This window comes from Strigops habroptila, chromosome 2 (genome assembly GCF_004027225.2).
Source record: "Strigops habroptila isolate Jane chromosome 2, bStrHab1.2.pri, whole genome shotgun sequence".
NCBI lineage: Eukaryota > Metazoa > Chordata > Aves > Psittaciformes > Psittacidae > Strigops > Strigops habroptila.
In genome coordinates, this window is record NC_044278.2 from 82256707 (window position 1) to 82274913 (window position 18207).

The window sequence follows — 18207 nt, forward strand, 5'->3', positions numbered from 1 at the left end:
TCAGTGAAACTGTAACTCCAAAGCACCTGGGAGTTCCAAGCTCTCAAAGCCAAGAAACTGCAGTCCCACATACTGCAAGTGTTCCTCAGAGATCTTCGGAGAGTTACAGCTCACAAACTTCTATACTAGTCACTTGGTGCTTTCCTTGGTTAATGAGCAGGCCACAGCTGATCAATATGTGGTTGTCACCTGTCCATGCTTATGCAGCTCCCCCAGTGCTGTCATTGTAAAGGACTGAATCAGGTTTATAAAGTACGTATTTACAGAAAGCACCAAAAGAAGACAACTGACTCCAACAACAGAAACACATCCCCCCCAAATGCGATGTTTGAATCCTAGTACAGTTTGGGTACAAGAGACCTTAAAGCTCATCCAGTTCCAGCCCCCCTGCCATGGGTAGGGACACCTTCCACTAGACCAGATTGCTCAAAGCTTCATCAAACCCAGCCTTGCCAGGGATGGGGCAGCCACAACTTCTCTGTTCCACTGTCTCGGCACCCTCACAGTAAAGAGCTGCTTCCTAATATCTACTCTAAGTCTACCCTCCTGTCACCACTACTCTAAAAAGCTTCAGAAACTTTAAAAATAAAAATGAGCTTCACGACAGATGTGCAGAGCACGGGCTCTCTCACTGATACCATGTGTTACAATAACCGAAACCGGTTTTTACCTGTGCATATGAGAGCAAAAGCTCACTGAGCTCCTTCCCTGACCTCCTACCTCTGCTCCCCAACGGCCCCCACCCAAACAATGCATACACATGCGTGTTACTGGCAGCATCAAAGGAAAGATGCTGCAAAATGTAGCAAAGAAATAAATACCAGCTAGGTGTGAAAGAGATGTCTTTATTCTGTTTCACTATTCAATGTATAATTAATACATTTATGTTAAAGGACTTTCCTTAAAACTGTAATTAATTTAATGTAAACAATGACCGTTTTGTGCAACGTGTGCCAACCAACGTGTGAAGTACAACCAGAGAAACAGAATGGTCAAACGATTTCCATGGTAATTTGCACAGCAGGTTTCTTATACAAAGCAGTTACACAAACAACATTAAAACACACGCACGCTTTCATAAAATAAATAATTCCCATCCAATTGAAGACTATAAAACAAGACAGAAAATACAGGCAACTTATTTGGGGGGATCCTTAATTACTTCTCACATTCACTCGTTTCTGCTGTTACATTTCTCTTACCCTTAAGAAAACACTTCTACAGGGTGCAGTTAAATAGCTTAGTGATTGCTTTTTTTATTTGCAAATACTCTGAAAGCCTCTGATCATTGAACACATCAAGAATCAAAAATTTTAATTAAAAAAATAAAACCTAATCTTAAGTACAGCTGTTATGGTGAACAGTTCAGAAACAGATCATCATTTGGACCACCCTGCTTCTCATCTTCCCCTTTAACATTATTCCTACCTTTAGTAATCACACTTGCAAAAATAAATCCTTTGTACAGTCTGGAGATCTGAAATTCACCCTTTTAGTTGATTATTGTTAAAAGGATGCAAAGTCATAACTAACTTTTAAACCTCAGACAAGTTGTGCCTTGCTTTGGAGATAGATACAAACCTTACAAGCTAAAGCTAAGGACGTTATGAAGGCCCTATTCAATAAATTCATCTTGCAGAAGTCCAAGCTCATTCTCTACTTCAACAAAATTCATCCCCTAAAAGTTACCAGTTCAGTGCATTTCCACCTTGTAGGAGGGCACTGCTTCAAGGTGGTGAAACAGATACTTCGGGACATTAGGTTCAATTACTATCGATCCCATATGCATTACTGAAATACTGATTAAACTGCTATGGAGGTAAAACCACTGCATGTCCATGTCTGCTGGTTAGGAATCTAAAGTGATTTTCTTAATTACTACTTTTGCAATGTGAGAACTAAACCCAAGCGATGCTTAGTTGATGGCACAGGAGTTTCCCTTTAAATGTATTTTTCAGAAAGCCTTCCCTGGTGAATTCTTAATGAAACCATTTCAAGAGCTGTTCTATCCATGCGCCACTTGCACAAGTCTCGGGCCTGAGGCATTTGGTTTTAATGCTACACAATTCTTGCACCTCCCCTTTTGAGATTTTCAGAAAACGTCATCACCTTCAAATTTAGGTCTGACCTGTGAACTGTTTTGGGCTTTGGTACAAGCTTTTCTGTGGGCTGCAGAATAGAACAGGAACCCAAACTTCCACCCAGAACCCTGGGACTGGGTGCCCTTGCTACAGACAGCGTGAAAGGCTCCTTCACCTGGGGAGCACCTACTGGAATGGACTTTTGTCTTTGATTAATGCAATAAAGTTCACTCCAGAGCTGTACAAACACAAACCTCAGGATTTCCCTTATCTCCTCTTCCTAGTCACTAGGTCTACAACATTACCATATGGATTCCCTCCCCGCCTCCACATTCACATATAGAACTTCCAGAAGGTTCTTTTAAACAAATCAAATTTAATCAAATCTGATTTGATTAGGCAAAGGGAGTTCTGGCCTTCCAGACCCTCCTCATTCCAGTACTTTTGTTCATCAGTGGTTTTCTTGAAAGTATCACGACTTTTATATTAATACTTTTTGCAGTAAGTGCCATACAACAGTTAATTATATTTCTAAATGTTTATCTATTAAATATTTTGGCAATTTCTGTAAGCAACCTAACAGTTGCTTACAGTATAGTAAGTAGTATTGGGAATTAAACATAAAAGGGAAGTAAGAGTGTAATGGTTTACAAATAGGAAGGCTGCACCACTCTCTTAATGATGTACTGAGACCAACTAACCTTCTCGCACCTTCTTACATTCCCTCAACAGGGTACCAGAGCATCAGTTTGGACAAAGTGCTCTTAGGAGGCACTGGTGGAGTCAGGTGATCCACTTCAAGATTAGTGGGCTTCTTTGGGCATAAACTTTATTTCTAATAAAATTCAACTTCAGGGGTTTGGTTTTTTTTGTAATTGTGGAAAAGTACAAAACTTCCATAACTAGAATGGAGTTGTCATGCAGCTGTTCACAAGGAAAATCTAATTAAAAGAACTAGCCTGGTATTAAAATCAAAGCCCCTGTTTTTAACAGTTTGCAGTCTACTATAAAAATATATATACATTCCAGGGACTCGTTTCTGGGCCATTAGTTTTATTGCTTCCTCATGAAGTCAGAGCCGAGTTCCACCACTACTCCTTTAGACTGACGCTGATGCTCAGCCCAGCCCTGCTCTCCTCACACTCCCAGCAGTTCACTCCTGTCCAGCGACTCTTTCTTGGCACCACTGCTAGCATTCCTGAAGCCACACAATAGATCTGGTCAGGGAAAAAGCAATCGAACAAAAACTAAACGCTCCTTTTTCTCTGCCCCCCTGCAAAAAATTTCCCTCATGCCTTTTTAAGTTGTGCCTTAAAATGTAGGTAGTTTTGCAGTTACACTGGCTCCGATGCAAGTTACCTCAGGTTTGCTCAGCCTATCCGAAATATTCCTATTCAAGCTCAAGTTAGGTCCAACCTTTCAAAACAAGGCTCCTCATGGAATCTATCCTAATCACAGAAAGAACACAATTCGAAAAACCAAACCTATTGTGGTTTCCTTATACCAAGTCTAGCTGCCTTAATTTTCAAAAGGGTTGCTGAATGATACCAGTACATTTGTTCATAAAACCTGATGAACCCCACATTATTTAAAAACCCCCTTAATACATACCAGACAATTTATTACATTTGCATTAAAAAAACCAAATAGTATGTATAATCCAGGTAACTGAGGTCATAAACATAAAAATTTATTAGACAACACAATTTAAACTTCTCCATCACAGAACTACATATTGCTTTTGTGAAATCCCTGAACTTGATTTTCATTTTGATGTTTCCAGGCAGAAATGTTGCAAGTTGCATTTTGACCAAATACTGTACAATGTGGTTTTGCTTTTTGGAAGCAGGATTGCTTCTCTGGAGATTTTGCTCTCAGCAACTGATTGTCCTTATGGTTTAAAACAGAAAACTCCTAGGTTAATAAGGAAAAGTTAATTTTAAAACCATTTTCACAAAAATTCCCCTGAAGAAACAAGATCCAAACTTTCTATTGGAAAATTTCTAATTATAATTAATACCTTAACCTCCCATCTCTCCCCTTATGAAATGAAAAAGAAATGAAAGATGTTTTCTCTGCACGAATCTTTGCTGTCAGCAAGAACCATCTCCTGCCAGAGCACACATGCTCTGAATGAGCCAGACTGGATTCTTTCAGCCAGCAATGCCCATGCTTTTTGGGTTTTATATTCTCTGTAGGTTCTCTGTTGTGAGAGTTGAATGAAATACTTAATGCCACTGCACTTAAATCCTATTCCAAAATGCAAAGTTGGGCTTAGTCAGGATCTAGCAACTGAAAGCCTAGCAGTAGGAAAAGAGAGCTGCATGACATTTGCAAGTCTCTAGGACGGGTTTGAGACTAGGCAACTGATTTTGGTAAGTACCTTCAAATGTATAATCCATGTCCAACAGGGTGACTGGGGCAAGACCTCAGAGTAGGTGGGTACTTCTAGAAGTTTAAGATAAAATAGCCCATCTATTCTTCCTGCAAGGGCACATTTATCCTAATCTTAAATGAGCAGAGTTCAAAATTTCATAGAATCATAGAATAGTTTGGGTTGGAAGGGACCTTAAAGATCATCTAGTTCCAACCCCCCTGCCACAGGCAGGGACACCTTCCACTAGACCAGGTTGCTCAAAGCCCCATCCAATGTGACCATGAACACTGCCAGGGATGGGGCAGCCACAACTTCTCTGGGCAAATGGACATTTGATGTCAATGGTCTATCAGGCACCATCAGTCTGCTCTTTACCTCAGCAGCGCAGTGGCTATTAGCATGTCAGCTACAGAAGTGAAGTCAGGACTGAATGGGCTTACTTGAGGCTTTTCATAATCTGGTACTACTAGTCAGTACTGTCTCTCCTTTAAGGACTGTAAATGATGCTACATAGTAGACCATAAGCTACTAAGTTTATAAGACCACAATTACTAAGTGAGAGGAGATGATCTTTGCTCTCTCCTCCAAAGAAACTAACCTTGCTTCCCACTGTCTAGAAGTAGAACACTTTCCCATCACTCACCAGAGCTTGGGAGCCTTGCTAAGTATGTGCTGTCTTTTGTAATTTATTTAGTTTTAAGACAGGTCAAAGGGCTTGTAATTAAAAGACTGTACTCAAGCAGAAAGTTCCCCACCAAGTCAGCATTGACAGGTATGGACTAGGAAACTCAAGGCTGGTTTATGAAAACAAGTAGCAGAGAAATATTCCCCTAAAATGCGCTTCTCCAAAAGCACACATCTAAAAATTTTGCAATAAAAAAAGCAGCAAGAACAACAGAAACAAGAGACTACGATACTTCAGAAGCCATGAGCAGCCTCACAACTACCTCTCATGCATATACCTCACTTTCCTCTGAAACTACCTCTGCCTTTGTCATAGAACACATTAATTCTACTGCTAGTTTGTCCTGCACTTACTCCTTGTTTTCAGCATAATACTTGAAATGTTACATTAACACAGTCTCTATAACCACCTGACGGTCTCTCGCCTCAGGCTTCCCAAAACTGAGTAAAACAAGGAACAGATGGTTCAGGTGGGAAGCCTGTCACTTCTGTATCACAATTTAACTCCTACCTTTGTTCTAAGCAGCTGAGATTTATTCTGAAACATGTTAGTGTTCACATCATTTTCTCTGCAACTGTTTTGGGCCCCCGCAGTATCCATAATGCTGCTTCCACAAGTCTGTGTACTATAACCACTGTCCACCTGAAATCAAGAAGCAGGGCTTTAAAAATGTACCACAATTTAACACCAATAAACCCCTCATAATCAAATGCAAGCCCTATCAGGTAACAGAACTTAGTCCCACAAACCAACTATCACCAGGTAATAACAAAAGCAAATTGTAAACAGGTCTGTCAGAATTATAGAATCATAGAACAGATCGGGTTGGAAGGGACCTTCAAAGGTCAGTTAGTCCAACTCTCTGCAGCAAGCAGGGACATCTTGAACTAGATCAGAATTACCTTGGATTAAATGTATTACTGTATATAGTAACAAAAATTGCTATGATGACTCCACTGCAAGAGGAAAAAGGGAACGGGGATAAAGGATAAAAGTCACAAATAACCACCTGCATGCCACATCCATTAAGAGAAAAATAGACAATTACTTCCAGAAGAGCATACATATTAGAAGCGATTATGTTGAGCTCAGTTTTAACGATTTTTATGTTTACCTGAATACTACTGTTGTCACATGGAATTGCACTGCTTTCTGCAAGAGGTGACATGTACATGCGAGAGTTTTCAATACTGAAAGTAATCCCTGTCATAAAGCTGGTCATTGGTGCATTGCTATTGCCAATTGTTTCTTTTATCCAAGTGTTTTCCTCTGACACTTCAGCTATGTCAGCCATATCTACAGTATTATTTTCCTTGGAGCCTTCTATATCCTGAAACGATGACAGCCTTTGATGACAAGCTTCTGAGTGATCTGGTGCAATAGACACAGTTGCTACCACAAGATGTGTGCCGTGTGTAAAAGTATCCCCATCTTGCTGGCGTAAGGTTATTCCATTATCCATTTCTGGGAACCGAACTTCTGCTGAAGCAGCATTCTCCTTGTCTTCCCCATCCTCACCGTGGTTCTCAACTGCAATCGGTAACCTAATGACGGAAGTCTGAAACTGGGTAGCTCTTCTGCATGCTCCAAGCCTCATAGGAGAAGACTTTTGAATTGGAGAACAACCATCTATATAAGGACTTTTTGTAGCTGGGGGTGTCATTTTATTTGAGGAAGAAGGAATATCTGGAGAACAAAATGTAAATTTTCTTTGGTCTGTAAAAAACAAAGTTATTCTGTGAGATACCAGGTGGAGATAAAGTCATCATCCTCAAAGCCCTAGGGTCCTTTGAATCATTACAGCCAACCACAGAGTATTTGACTGACTGCTGTCTCCCGGCTCCAAGGCCTGCTTAAATAAATAAATAAATAAATAAATAATAACCAAGCAACAAAAATCCCCAAAACCAAACAAACCAACAAAAGCCCCTAAACAAAAACACACCAGCACATTTAAACTATCATGGTAATGGCAAGTTTTTACCCAATTTTACCACCAAATCTGTTTCCAATGACATGGTTTGCTGTACTGGAAGCCTCACATTTTCGAATGTCAATACTATACAAAAGAAAATGTGTGAAGGCTGGTTCTGTGGCTTTTTTCAGAACAAATATCAATACACATGTTCTGTATGCATTTAAAAAAGAAAAACGATGGGCCAACAGTAAAGTTTTCAAGAAAATCAAACAAGTGAGAAAACACCTGTGTAATCTCCACATGAAATGGTGTTGAAATACCCCAAGGCTCACCAGAGTAAAACAATGTATAAACATGGCATTAAGCCTTACCAGGTAATGGACAGAACAGGAAATGCTGACATCTTTTAGAGCAATGAGGACACAAAATGTTTATAATTTCTTCACTAGTCAGTTTCCTTTCAAATAATCTTCACAGTCACACGATTTGAAAACTCGAGATAAACATTCTGTGTCCAATTAAAATGCTTCAGGTTGGGCCAAATCAGATTATGACCTGACTTTGTTCAGGCATTTAAACCCCCTCCTCAGATTAATCCTTTAAAGGCTGGGGGTTTTTTTCGTTCCTATTTGGTCTCAATTCCTTCTTCAAGGATACTTTGCCTAGTTGATTTTTTGCAAGCAGATAGATTTCACTGTTTCACATCATTAAGGTTTTTCATGGCTAAACAGCAAATGTGTCATATAGGAGGCGACTGCTACTCACTCACAGTAACACTCTCTGAACAGCGAACAGTTCCAGTAAGAATGCAGCAGTTTTTATAATAAAAATATGTAAATCAAGAAAGAAAGCATAACACATACACAGTTAAACCATACCTGACAGTGGTGTCTTTCTTATGTGAAAAGCAATCGGTGAAAAAGCAGGAGAACCATTAGGTGCAGGAGACCCTTGTGGAAACGTGGGACTGGTTATACTTCCCAGACTGTAAATACTTGCTCCTCCCTGAATGGGACTTGATGAAATCTGACCCTTCAGTTTGAGAGAGAGAAGGGGGGAAAAAAAAAAGAAAGAAGGCATATTTTCATAATGTAAATTTTGACTAATCTGTAAATAGAAAAACCATTCTAACTAAAAAGCTTAATATGGCAGCACTGAGGAAAACTAATCCTGTACAATTGCAATCTCTATCATTAGTTTATCTTAAATATTCCAGTTGTAGCTCTTCACTTGTACTTTATGCCTCCACAATAGGAAAAGAGCAATGGACTTAAACTGGCACATAATACCAACTAAAACTGTAACATCCATTGTAATTAAGAACTATGAGAAGCCTTAACAGGGAATTAATGCTATCTGTGTATACAGTCAAGTATTTAATCCCAATTTCTTACTCATACCAATGCAGATGGAGGCCAACCACTATATACATTCTAATGGAATCAGTGTTATCTGAATTTAACTCAGCAGCAGACAAAATACTTCTCCTTAAGAAGAAAGAATAGTGGTTGTGATCTTGCTTAAGAGTATGGTGCAAGAAGTCACTTGAGTAGTGCTGTAGGAACACTGTAGGAATGGTTTACTCGGTTACTACAGTGAAGACTTTCTTTAAGCCACACTCTAGCTCAGGTAGTCTTTTTTTCCACCCACTTCAGCTGTCAAACAGAAGAAACTGTACCACCTAAACCAGTTTAGCTGTGACACTTCCACCTGGGAATAAGATTCATCTGACTTAATTTAAAAAACAGACATTATGTTCTGTGTTCTAATAAATGTCTCTTCATCTGAAATCTCTGGCCAATGGAAAAGAAAAAGGCATATTTAGCACTGCATTCAAAGATCCACAAGTCATTTCCTCCACTACAAATGAGTTTAGGAGTTATAAGGGAAATAATTACATCACCTGTTCATATCAGCTAGTATCTTAGACAGCAGTTCACGGATTTAAACAGGTCTTTTGCTGTATACACATTTTATATATATATAAGAAAGGTTTCAACATGCTTTCAGCAAATCTTGTATATGTATTGATTCCTACTTCCTTTTCGTAAAATTAAAGCATAATTCTTTCTGTACAAGAGAATAGCATCCCAACATAATAGTTTGATATAATAAGAAGTCAGTGATAAATTATTTCAAAACTTTTCTTCACGTTTTTTCCAACTATTGGAATTTGGAGGGGGAAAAAACCAACAAAACCCAACTCACAAAACACACACTACCAAAACCCAAGCCACAAAAGCACCCTTTGGCCTAACACCTACGCTCTCATAAAACAGTTGCAGCTTATTAAAAAGATGACTGTTTCCCTTGTGAAGTCTGTTAGAACACAGAGTCAGGCTGCTGCAAGAACTACTCCTGTGCCAAGCCAGCCACATCCCACCCAGCACCCAAACCAGGTTACTTACTGAACTAGGTGTTTCTAGAGGGCTTCTGCACCGAACTGGAGAGATGTCTATTGAACAAAGCACTCCAAGTGGCTGACTACCACATGGACTATGTGGAGAAATCGACAAACACTCAGACACACTTCCATTTTCTTCTAAAAACAGCTTTCTTCTGAGTGACGAAGAGCTCAGATTTCCCTGAGACTGATCTGAAAATTCATCAGTTCTGATATATTCACCTAGAAATGTCGGGTACAAGTCATTTCCAGTAAGAATGCAAGAAAAAATTCTATTACAGAGACATATATAACTAAATTAAAATATTTAATCCAATCTACCATCAAATAATCGATCTAATTTAGGCACCTATCCCAAACGATCATTTATCATCATTACAAAGAGTCCACTGTGTCTACTAAGGTTCCACTTCTGCCTATTATGATTTAATACTAAAGTCTGCATTTAAAAAAAATACATAAATACTGGCTAACATCTACTTAATGGCCTTTTCACATCTGTGTATTATTCTTCACATCCAACTTGTGAAAAAGGGATTACTATACTACCCAAGCAAAACTAGACCTTTTTTCAGGTCTCCCATATGATTTGATCATAATCATGATACATCGTCCAAAGGCAAACCAGTCAACTCGAAGTCAAGGCAAAAAGCACACCGATGTTAACAAAGACCCATTAAAATACGCTACGATTTACCGTATCAGTTTTTTGCTTTTACTCTATTCTAAATGGATATTCCTTGTAGAATAATTTTTTCCTGAATTCACAAACTATGCATTGATGGAAGCATTCGTTAAGATGACATATGATAGCAATCAATATGGTTCTGATTTTCTGTTTTAATTTTGATGGCCCACAATCACGGCTGCCAATACAGGAACAGGAATGTGCAGCCAAAAACCTCTGAGCTAGCTATACCCGCTATTCCCACACAGAAGCCCCTTGCCTGAGAAGCTGGCAGCAATTGCTTGATAAAGCAGTTACAATCAGACAATTAATTTGGACTCTTGCCTCCCCACTCAGCGGTCACAGCTTTTTTGCCACCACACAACTTCCAGTCATCACCATGGCTTCAGTTCTATGAAAGACACAGACTTATAGCATTGCTTTGCTCGAGGCAAAGTTGGGCTATGAGCCTCGTAGCCAGCAATGTGAAGTTGAACAGATGTAAGTTACGTAAAGGCTCTATTTGGGGGAGGCAGGGCATGCCTTCTGCTTCCTACCTTTTTTGCATTCAGAATCATTAATCACTTTGCAATTGTTCTCCATATCCCTCCTCTTTTATCTTTATGTCTACACTCAAAGCATATCATTTAAGTCAGCTGTCCCATGAAATACGCAGTAACTGTTTATTTAGACCACGGACTTAAAACTTTCACTCATACATTAAGTTTTCAATACTTCATAAGACAAGAAGACCCCAACAAACAATACAAGTTTTCTATTTAGACATTCATAATTAAATTTAGATATGACACAACATACCTAGTATTTTCTCTAAATTAAAATCCACTGGCAAAGACAGTACTGTCTGACAAGCAGCTGCAATGAATAAAACCAACAAAATTAGCTTTCAGTGTCCTTTGACTGAAGCTGTAGAAACAAAAATCCACTTTCAAATTGCATTGCAATTAAGCCGTTTAAGTCACAGTTGCAATAAGGAAAAGAATTAGTTAAAGCTAGGATTCTGATTTGAGAACAACTATGTGCAGCACACTCAGTCCTAGAGGTAAACAAAACAAGGGTTGTAACATAAAAGCCTCTAGAGGGGCATTCTGAACTGAAGAGAGATGTCTCTGAAGAAAAGGATTCAAAAGGAAATGGGAGAAAAGTCATCAAAATACCCTGGGGAAAAGCACTGTTTATTTCTCTAAAATGAAACAGTTTAAAAAGATTTCTGCTATTTATGTGGAAGAGAAAATAATCAAGATTCTCTAACCCGAAACGATCCAACACATTAAAGGCTTCTTAAAACTGTAATTTACCCATAAACCTGAGGCTTAGATTCACTTTTTAATTCAGAAAAGATGCATGCATTGAGTTGAAAAAAATGCACTCCACACTCTACAGATGACTTCAGTTTTTACTTTGGAAAAAATATGAAAGATTGTTATAGAATTAAATTACTATGAGAAACGGATATTAAAAGTAATAGTACCATACACTACAATAAAAAAAAGTATTTCTACAGGAATATTAACAAAAAAATTACTGCCTTTTGAAATCAAATAGCCATTAAAAAAATGGGTGGTTTGCTTCAGAAAAAGCCTGTAATTTCAGACATTGTCTTTTACCCACCATTGCTTTTCCCAGGCTGCAAAGTTAGTTGTCTTCCAATTGGAGAAAGGTTATTTAGATCTATGGCTGTAAAACAGATGATAAGAACTTAAATTTAAGCATGCATTGCATACAGTTTTGAAACCAAGCAGCAGTAAGTTAGAGTATTTAACACAACCAAAGTAGGGAGTACTGAAAAAGGTTACCATTATAGCTGATTAAGAGAATTTCAGCACCTTTCTATCCAAAAAAAGCTTAGCGAAATAGCATCAACTTTGCCTAAATCTTTGTCTCCTGCAGCCTCCTCTACATTGCAGATATTTAAAACAAACTCAAGTTTGTGCTTAGCCAAACAGGCTGTGTTCAAGTAAAACACATTTCCAGAAAATCATGCAGTTTGAACATGAAGACAAAGATGAAGAATCTACTATTCCGGGCTTTTTTTTACACAGCTAAGGAACACATTATACCATCTTTTTTCAGCACGCACTTTCCCTAGGTCTAGGACCATCGCTTATGTTCTCTGCCAAAGAAGTGATGATCATACAGTTGACAATTAAAAATACACTATCCACAAGCTGCATTTCCTTGATAAAAAATTTTAAGTTTAGCCTCTTCCAAATCTTGCAAAAATCCCCACTTACTTCAGAATCTCCTACCAAACAATATTGAGTGCAAACAGCTGACATTTGTCCAACCTGTAATGTATTTACTATGTATTCTATTGGTTATATAGAAACTTTAATAACAGCAGCATTAATAATAAAATCTAATAATGGTATAAACAAAATAAATAGAACACCCACACTACATAACAGTGACAGTGAGCTAGCAGGACACAAAGAGGACAACAGGAATTTTACACAGCAAGTAAGGGTCAAAAAATACAGAACTCAGTTTCCCATATATTTATATTGGCAGGAAAGCAGTCCGAATAATTCAGAGGTGCAGCTATCAGAAGAGTGAAGTAGAAGACTTGGCTATTACCAGTGCTGACGCTGCAAAGTTTTGAGCTTGAAGACAAGTTATGAAAGGAAAAAAACATAAGAACAGGAACCAAAAATAACAAAAAAGAAAATTGTAGAAGATTCTGGATTAAAAAATAATTTTTAAACAAAGAAAGCACTCTGAGAGAACAGCTAAAAATCTACCAGTTGTGCCATCTTTTATCATTGGTTCTTAGAATTTAAATCAAGGTTGAAAAAAAATCATGCTTGATGATTTCTCCAAAAGCTAGGCTAATTGTGGGTGACACACAGAAGCAACTTACATTTACCTGAATTAAACTGTGAAACTTGCTTGCCTTCATGTTCAGTCCAAGGAGAAGGAACTATGAGCCTCTTTGTGAAAAACTAGAGTAGAATAGAAACAAACCATCTTAGCATTTTTAAAAACTGAAGACACTCAAATTTAGCTTAGTACCCTGAACAAGAAAAAATTAAGTCATACCTTTTGCAACTCACAGATCTGTATTTTAAGAATTTTAACTCTTCCTTCCCCAAAACCTAAATCCATTATACCCCAAAAGGTAACCCCGAAGTTCTTTACAACACATACCACCCCAGATCTTTTGAGCCTGCAGAGTGAAAATTGTGCAACAGTTTCATTTAACACTGACTACTCATTTCGAAAAGGGAATTGTCTCTACCATACTTACTGAACAGTAGTTTAACATAATTATTTTAAATTTTTCAGTTTGTTGATTTTGACAATTAAGGCATTTTGCAGAACTGCTGAAGAGACAGTGAAAGGAAGAGGGCAACGAAGGCTTATGGCAACCTTATCGAGTGTATTTGGCTAAAACAGGTTAGCAGCGAAACATTTATCAGTACTGGCACTAAAGTCTCTTTCTTTGAACCAGAAACTATTATCTGCTGTGACAGTCACACTCCAGAACACACTAATGCTGAGGAGATGAACACTATTACATAGCTTCATGAAATACATGGTAAATCCTGCTCTCACAATAAAAGACTCAAAACAAATGAAAACGAAACAGCTTGAAACACCCAACTACTAAAGGCATAATTTTTACCAGTCATGGTTTTAAGCTGTTCAGCTGCATAATTCATTAGTTTATACCTAAAGAAGAATAAATATCCCTTTTAACGCAGATTTAGAACAAAAGAGCATGTTTGCTGCAGGTCAACTACCTAGCACCTTTATCGAATCATAAATCATTTTTTCTTGTTAGAGACAGAAACTCCTAACGGCATGACACAATATAAAAAGGTCAATAACACTATCAAAACCATATTTTAATTGAAATAGCACTGAAGATTTGAAACACTTTTCCTCCTCTGCTAGACAAATTGATGGTAAAAAATAAAACGAAAAGCAAACAGAAAGAATTACAAGCTATAAGAAGAAAGTCTTGCCTCCAACTAAGCAGACTTCGGAAGAAACAAAAAAAATCAAGGTTCTGTTGTATTTTTAAAAACGTAATAAAAGAAATTATGCTATCTCACACCAACAGTTACTGTAAACCCTAAAATACCCAATTTTTAAACTAGAATTAAATATTTTTAAGGATTATCTTACTGCTACATTCCCACAAGCCAAGCAACACAAAAGAAACAAAATCTGCTGATTTGACCTACTGGTGTGTGAAACAAGATGGGAAGAAAAAGACCATGTGGGTTCCAACTACATCTGCAAGTGATGAGGACAGAATATTGCTTTCTTACTGACCAGTCAAATATAATAGGATTCTGGGTTTTGAAATCCTATAATACATGTGGATCTTTTTTGCAGGTATGTAGCTAAAGCAAATAAATACTTGATAGCATAAGAAGTTTTATTACCTCCTCAATGGCTTTTTGCCTTCTGTCTTCTGTCTCCTTATCAATTCTAAGTGACAAATGAAAAACAACTCAATTATTAAAACCACTACATAACTGGGAAAAAAAGTCCAACCATGTAATCTTTACAGATGCTTAAGAGAAACATTATAAATGAAATTGCACTAAACAATAAATCTTACTTTTTACTATCATGTGCAATAATCTCATGCTATAAATACAGAAATATGAATGCATTTCTCTGTTACTCCTGTTCATTTGAAAGATCTGTACCATTTGTAAGTACATATTTGTAAGTCTTCTATTTATTTCTTGTATCGTCAAGTATTTTTGCCTGGACAAAAACTGGACAAAAAAAAAATCATAACAGGTCTTCCAAAATAATCATAGAATCACAGAATGGTTCCGGTTGGAACGGACCTTAAAGATCATCTAGTTCCAACCCCACTGCCAGAGGCAGGGACACCTTCCACTAGACCAGACCTCAAAGCCATGTCCAGCCTGGCCTTGAACACTGCCAGGGATGGGGCAGCCACGGCTTCTCTGTGCAACCTGTTCCAGTGCCTCACCACCCTCACGTTAAGTCTAACCTATACCTTTCAAAGAGTACTGGCTTACCTAGCTAGCTTTCTCAGCTCTACCCTTCTGCAGGAGTCCCGAAGACCAAAGAAGCCTACACTTCATAGGTCTTGGTATGGAACACTCCGAGAAGATAAATTGTGTTGTGACAAGGAGCATAAAAGGTAGCTTGGTAACAATCACTGGCAAGACATTTTCTTGCTTCTGTTGATTGCTTTTATCTGGCTGTCTTCCAAACTGCAGTTAGAGCAGATCAGCAATTCTTAACATTAAAAAGAGTGACACAGAGGCAGCCTCATCTAAATATTATATCTACATTAGGGACACATGAAAATCTATGCTAAAAGATTTGAATAAAATGTCTTCAATGCTGCGCTGAAATGTCAATAAAGCAGAAGAACAGTGTTCTAGTATTCAAGCAAGGTAACTGCATAAAAACAGACTGTAAGTTACCTATCATGACTCAAATACATTGCTTGGCGTTGAACATCTTCCAAGTCAATTTCCACAGGATTTATTACAGCAAGCTGATCAATAGACCATCTAAATTTTCCTGGTGTCTAAAAAAAAAAAACAAAAAAAAAAACCGACATGAACATTTTAGTGCTTGCTTGTCTCAAAAGATAAAAATAAAACCACAGGACAAATCTCAATGGAACAATGCAATCATAACTTCCATATAGTTTCTGTCAGAGACTATCAAAAGTTTCCATTTGAATTATCTATTAAAAGAGTAAGTCAATCCAGCTTCTTTATCCTGGTAGTGGTATTACAATGATTTACAAGATAATATAAAGTGGAAGGCTACAGCTAAAATTTACAAACTGAAGTGTCAAATTCTTTTCAATTTCTGAGGATGGATGTACTAAAGATAGAGAACTTGGGATAAAATTTAGTCACTTCTAGATTGCCACAATCAAAATTGAGGTCCCATGAAAACCCAGTGTCCGCACCTAACCCAAATTATCCAAATAATAGAGCAGCCTTCCTTTCACCTTGCAGTTCCAAGAAGACTTAGGAGTTGCAACCCCATATGCATCTTGCAAAGTCTCCCTTGTAATGCCATGCACAGCACACAACAAAATGCAATTCAGAAATGAAGTAGCTTCATCCCTTTATTTAACATTTAATTACAAAACACTGTCAAATATCTGTTTGAAAAATTATCTACCAAGTCTTGGTAGATCACTCATTAGCACAGCATCATCTCTACTGCTTGTCAGGAAGTAATTCCAACTGCAAACCAGCATATGATCTGCAACTAAAAAATGTTGTATATACACAAAATCATCAACGTGATTCTGTGAATATGCAAACAGCTCATAACAGAAGTGAAATTATGTTTTACTTGCATCCAGCCTGCTTAGCATGTTAGTAGGAACTGGAGTATTTTTCAACTTCAGGTAGGACAAGAGCACCACATCCAACAACTGTTCTTTACCTACTTTGAACTGGTTTTAGCACTTAGCAGATAGAAGGAAGACTGACAATGTTAGTATTCAAAGCAGCATACTCCTGTAATCAGAAGAAATACCAAATGCCACCAAAAATCTTTGGCTTAGCATATACATTAAAAGTACGCTAAATAAAATATACTTTTTAATGCATTTCAAAATATTAGCACTACATCTGTAGAGCTACACAACTAAAAACTAGATCTTACGGGTGAGGGTTTTGTTGATTTAAAGATTGAAGGACTGGAAACAATCTGTTCCTGAAGAGTATAATAATCACTGGGACTTTCAAAAGGATTCAGGATGGTAACTCGCCCTGGAGTTTCTGGCGTTATCTGCATTTTAGTGTCTTTTGTATCACCCATAACACTAAGAGATACCTGGAAAAGAAAGAGGGAGAGAAAAAATGTAAGAAAAAAAAAAAAGGGCAATCATAATTTTGACTTTCTAGGGTCATCCTGAAGGTTTTGGGAAGAGATGATCAATCGTTTTTAAAGAGCCAGAAACATTTATCAGACTAACAAGACCAAAGCTAGCTTTGACATGTGAAGCTAATAAATATGGCTGACAAGAACAACTAAAAATAAATAGAACCTACAAAAAGGAGACAGGAAAGAGCACCGAAAAGGCGATTTAAAATAAACAAAACCAAACCAAAACACAAAACCAAACAAACAAGCCCCCTGAAACAAACAAACAAAAACACCAGAAAAAGCAAAAAAGCGTTGAAGCCAAATACATTCCCGGAGGGCAGGTCACATACACCTAACCCTGGCGCTCAAGAGCTTCAGAAATAAGCCAGGTTGGACGGAGCTTTCAGCGACCTGCTCTAGTGGAAGGTGTCCCCAGAGAGGCTGGAACTAGATGATCTTTCAGGTCCCTTTCAACGCAAACCATTCTATGATTTTAAGATTACTAGAACGGGGGTAGCACGGGGTCGGTCTCCCCTCGGTGCTAGCCCCGCGTTGCCCAGAAGCTGAGCAGCCAGCACAGAAGCAAATGGAGAACCACAACGGCTGCCGGCCACCAACCTGCCCTGCTGGTCTACACCGGCCAACCCCTGAAGCTTCTGGCTGCAGGCAGCTAACCCCGGGCGGCGGGGGGGGGGGAGGGGGGGGCAACAGCGCCCTCAGAAAAGTCCCGCTTCGCTCAGGCGCTAAAACCACCAACCCACCCCAAAGCGCAAAGGGCCAACTCCGGAGTGGCTGCGGGCAGCGCTACCGTTCCCTCCCGCGGCGGAAGGAAGAAGGACGGGCGGGACTGCTGCTGCGCCCCCACCCCATCCCCACAGCCCTCCCGTCAAGCCGTGCCCCAGTAGCTCCTTCACCTGAGGGGGCAAAGGGCTCCCCCAAGGGCAGCCTCTTCTCCTCCCTCCCCCCAGGACGGTGTCACCGAGCCTCGCACCAAACCGCTCTCCCGCACGCCAGCAGCTAGTGCGGGGCTGAGACCCCCAGAGCAGGTACCTGCCGCCGTTACCCGCACACTCATGCTCGCCTCGGATCACTGCGCCCGCCTTCGCCGCACCGGGCGGCTCTTTAACTAGCCCCGCCCCCTCCTGGCCCTCTGTCCAATCAACGCGCGCGGTCTCCTCTGCCTCACCAATAGCAGGGCTCCCCGGTTCTCGAACGGA

At 39.0% G+C, this 18207-nt stretch overlaps 1 protein-coding gene across 3 annotated transcripts; it reads right to left on the minus strand.

Annotated features, from left to right (window-relative positions):
• Positions 1-829: 829 nt before the first annotated feature.
• BORA (BORA aurora kinase A activator) lies at positions 830-18114 on the minus strand. Of its 3 annotated transcripts, none has more exons than XM_030477531.1 (12): positions 18041-18114; positions 16787-16957; positions 15577-15683; positions 14548-14593; positions 13020-13095; positions 11765-11830; positions 10952-11008; positions 9470-9687; positions 7940-8093; positions 6258-6829; positions 5654-5785; positions 830-3995 (listed from the first exon to the last, which is right to left on the minus strand). In XM_030477531.1, exons 2-12 carry the CDS (start codon positions 16940-16942, stop codon positions 3810-3812), a joined length of 1770 nt encoding a protein of 589 aa, XP_030333391.1. In that variant the 5' UTR covers positions 16943-16957; positions 18041-18114; the 3' UTR covers positions 830-3809. The 3 variants fall into 3 exon arrangements, with proteins under 3 accessions (XP_030333391.1, XP_030333390.1, XP_030333392.1); XM_030477530.1 differs by having other exon boundaries at positions 6258-6859; XM_030477532.1 differs by lacking the exon at positions 11765-11830 and having other exon boundaries at positions 6258-6859.
• Positions 18115-18207: the final 93 nt, after the last annotated feature.

Coding starts and splice junctions, on each gene's coding strand:
- BORA (XM_030477530.1), bottom strand. CDS start 16,942: ATGGGTGATACAAAAGACACTAAAATGCAGATAACGCCAGAAACTCCA. Junction 15,684..16,786: donor AATCAACAAAACCCTCACCC/GTAAGATCTAGT, acceptor TTTTTTTTTTAG/ACACCAGGAAAATTTAGATG. Junction 11,831..13,019: donor AGTTTCACAGTTTAATTCAG/GTAAATGTAAGT, acceptor TCTGTTTTACAG/CCATAGATCTAAATAACCTT.